This window comes from Mchenga conophoros, linkage group LG18 (assembly GCF_057382185.1).
Source record: "Mchenga conophoros isolate Kocher_MC1m ecotype Shallow Benthic linkage group LG18, M_conophoros_male_GT1.1, whole genome shotgun sequence".
NCBI classification, from domain to species: domain Eukaryota; kingdom Metazoa; phylum Chordata; class Actinopteri; order Cichliformes; family Cichlidae; genus Mchenga; species Mchenga conophoros.
In genome coordinates, this window is record NC_140543.1 from 40,320,489 (window position 1) to 40,324,165 (window position 3,677).

The 3,677-nt window shown below is 40.5% G+C and overlaps 1 protein-coding gene across 1 annotated transcript; it reads left to right on the plus strand.

The window, feature by feature from the left end:
• Positions 1 to 637: 637 nt before the first annotated feature.
• On the plus strand, positions 638 to 3,241 carry LOC146554621 (uncharacterized). Its single transcript, XM_085255107.1, has one exon. It carries the CDS (start codon positions 1,610 to 1,612, stop codon positions 3,176 to 3,178), a length of 1,569 nt encoding a protein of 522 aa, XP_085111233.1. The 5' UTR covers positions 638 to 1,609; the 3' UTR covers positions 3,179 to 3,241.
• The last annotated feature ends 436 nt before the right edge of the window (positions 3,242 to 3,677 follow it).

The following is a 3,677-nucleotide window of genomic DNA, read 5'->3' on the forward strand; positions in this document are numbered from 1 at the left end:
TTGGACCAGGAGGAAACGGTTCCTCTGCCGATTAAAGAGGAACACGAGGAACACTGCTTCACTGAGAATGAAGAGCAGCTTTTACTGAAGCAGGAAACTGACACCTTCATGGTGCCTTGCACTAATGAGGAAAGTGATGATAATGAACCCAAAATACGTTCTGACCAGTTCATCTGTCACAGCTCTCCTGGATCTAAGAATCATTACCAGGAAGTAGACAACCGTGTGGACACCAGCACAAAGCTGAAGCCAAAGAAGAGACAACACAGAAACAAAGGTTACAATGTTCCCATTCGTCAGAGTGAATGTAACATTACTACTGAAAAAAAAGAAAATGGCAAATCAAAGCAGTTTGGCTGATATTTCCTTCATATAACTCACCAACACATGCCTTCATGGAGATAACTCTAACTTAGAGTTTGTCCTGGAAAAATAGTTTGTTCCTTTCTAACAAAAACTCGCTTACTAATAAAAACCATCCTCTTTTCTGCACCGTAGCTATGCTGACAGTCAGAGCTCTGCACAGCCCAATAACCTATTAACTTTAAGTAGTCATGATTTCTTAAAATTCTTCACAAGCAAAAGAATTTAGCCATTCAAGAGAGGAAACGATCACATCCTTCCATGAGATCCATCTTCAAGTATTCAACTTAAACATCCACTGATTTTTATTTAGACTGCTTCTTTCAGTCTCTCCAAACCATCAGTGTGTCTATTAGACACAATAGAAATACAATGCATTGATATTAAAAGTGATAATTTTATCAGTGTTAAAAACATTATGTACCACGGGTTTTTATGCTGCTGTAAATTAACCATTACTTTCAAAGCCTTTAGTTGATAAAGCTGCCTCAGGTCATTACAGATCTACCTATTTATTTTTCAAAAATGAGACCTGATAACAGAAATCAGTTAAACTGCAGGTTTGTCTGAAAGACATAACGGTCTGCATGTCCAGTAATTGTTTTTCTCCTAAATTCAGACAAAATGGAGCTTTAGAAACATGACGTTTACTCTGGTTTAACACAACGACTCCAGAAACACTGAAGAGTCTCGGAGTCATTTTTAACCAGCATATGTCCTTTAACGTCCGAGTTAATGGTGATGGTGAAAAACTACACCACACATTTGTTACTTCAAGGCTGAACTATATTGACTCCTTGTTGTTGGCTATTTTAAAGGCTCCCAGAAAAGCATAAGTGGATCTAAGACACTGCAGCAAATGTACAGCAGCACTAACAGGAACTAGAAATGGGAACTATTTCTCCCATGCTGGGTTGTCCTTACTGACTACCTATTAAATCCATAATTGAATTTAAAATCCTTCTTCTCACCTACGAAGTCTTGAATCATCAGGCCCCATTATATCTTAATTACCTCATAGTACTCATACTATCCCAACAGAGGACTCGCGGACTGCAGGCTTGTCTTTATTAACGCACAAGCCTCGGCTGTCAGCTGCACACATACAAATTGGTGGAAGCAAATACATTTAGATGGTGAACGGATAGAAAAAACTCACAATATCATACACCAAATACAACAATGTCTAAGGTCATTATTGGTGTTGAAAAATGTATTTACCTCTCATCGCAGTAGTAATGTTTTTATGTGTCCCTTTATTCCTTTAGACCACTATGCATGCAAGGAGGACATTTTCGATGACAAATGGCTCTTTAACCTGGAGAATAAATCTGGTCTGAACCAGCAGGACCTAGGCCTTCTACAAATAAAAGAGGAAGAGGAGGAACTCTTCACAAATCAGGAGGGAGAGCAGCTTGTGCTGGAGGGAGAGCAGCTTGTGCTGGAGGGAGAGCAGCTTGTACTGGAGGGAGAGCAGCTTGTACTGGAGCAGCAAACCAATCCCTTCATGATCTCTTCAGTTTTTGAGGAACAGAGTTCCTGTAAAGAAGAGCCAAACAGCCAGCTCCTTTCTCACGAATCTCTATGCCAGGGAAGAGCAGATGAGAAACCATATTCTTGTAACACCTGTGGGAAGAGATTTAAATACGTGTCAACATTGAAAGTACACACGAGCATTCACACAGGTGAGAAGCCTTTCTCTTGCGACGCATGTGGGAAAAAATTCAGGAGAAAGGATAACTTGTTGGTCCATATAAGAACTCACACCGGTGAAAAGCCTTTTGCCTGTAACATCTGTGGGAAAGCATTTAGTGACAGATCAAATCTGATATGTCACATTAGATATCACACAGGTGAGAAGCGACATTCTTGCGATACTTGTGGGAAGCGATTTTATCATAAAGGCAATTTAACGGTGCACATGGCGACGCATACAGGTATAAAACCTTACCAATGCAACACTTGTGGAAAAAGATTTATCCGCTTGGAAAAGTTGAAGTGCCACATAACCATTCACACGGGTGAAAAGCCATATTCTTGTGAAGCATGTGGGAAAAATTTCAGAAGACGTGACAAAGTACTGAACCACATGAGAACCCACACAGGTGAAAAGCCCTATCCCTGCAAGATCTGTGGGAAACCGTTTAGGGACGCTTCAAATTTGATACGTCATGTTAGGTTTCACACAGGTGAGAAGCCATATTCTTGTGCCACGTGTGGAAAAAGATTTACACAAAGCGGTAATTTGACTGCCCACATGAAAACTCACACACATATAAAGCCTTATCAATGCAACACATGTGGGAAAAAATTTACCTGCTTATCAAAGTTGAAAAGGCACACAAGAACTCACACAGGTGAGAAGCCGTATTCTTGTAAAACATGTGGAAAAGGTTTTGGCCAAATGAGGGATTTAACTGTCCACATAAGGACTCACACAGGTGATAAGCCCTACTCCTGTGTAACCTGTGGTAAAAGCTTCAGTCAGAACAGTCATTTGAATGTACACATGAGAACTCACACAGGTGAGAGGCCATATTCTTGCAAAACCTGTGGTAAGACTTTCAGTCAAAATAGTCATTTGACTGTCCACATGGGGTCTCACACAAGTGAGAGTTCTTGCAAAACATTTGGAGAAGTTTTTACTCAAAGTGGTGGGAGTGTTCACGTGAAAAATCACACAGCTGAGAGGCAGCACCTTTGCAAATCTCCTGGCAAAGGTTTCAGTTCTGTGACGGATCACACAAGAATCCACATGGGTGAGGGGGTGAAATTTAGCGAAACTACAACAAGATGTGGTCAAAGTAGTGACTGACAGTGTACACAAGAAGTTGCACAAGTGAGAGGAAGTATGTTTGTAAAACCTGCAAGAAGAGGTTCATTCCATGAGGTTTAATGCCACCATTGTCAAAGCATATAAAACTGCAAAATGTGGAAGATGTCAAAGTAATTGTCACTGAAACATTGATACAAATCACATGGCAAAGAGAAATTGTATTCAAATAATTATGTCACGTTATTAAGAAATGGTCGGGGAGAGATGCATCGTCAAAAACAGGAAATGTGTCAAGAAGCCAATAGAAGGGAAGCGGGGAGAAAATCCTCCACATCTTATGGAGCGATAGGTCCAAATGTAAAAAATTCAGCTTGCTAGAGTGCATGAAGAAGGTCAAGAAGAGACAACGGTGAGTGTTTTACAGCCATCGTTAAACACAGTGGGGACTCTGTTTTGGTTTGGGGCTGCATTTCAGCCACTGATGTTGGCAGTCTTATCAAAACTGATGAAATTATGAACCTATTAAAGAAGTGTCTGT

Excerpts from the sequence above, each read along its gene's own strand:
- LOC146554621 (XM_085255107.1), top strand. The coding sequence starts at position 1,610 with ATGTGTCCCTTTATTCCTTTAGACCACTATGCATGCAAGGAGGACATT.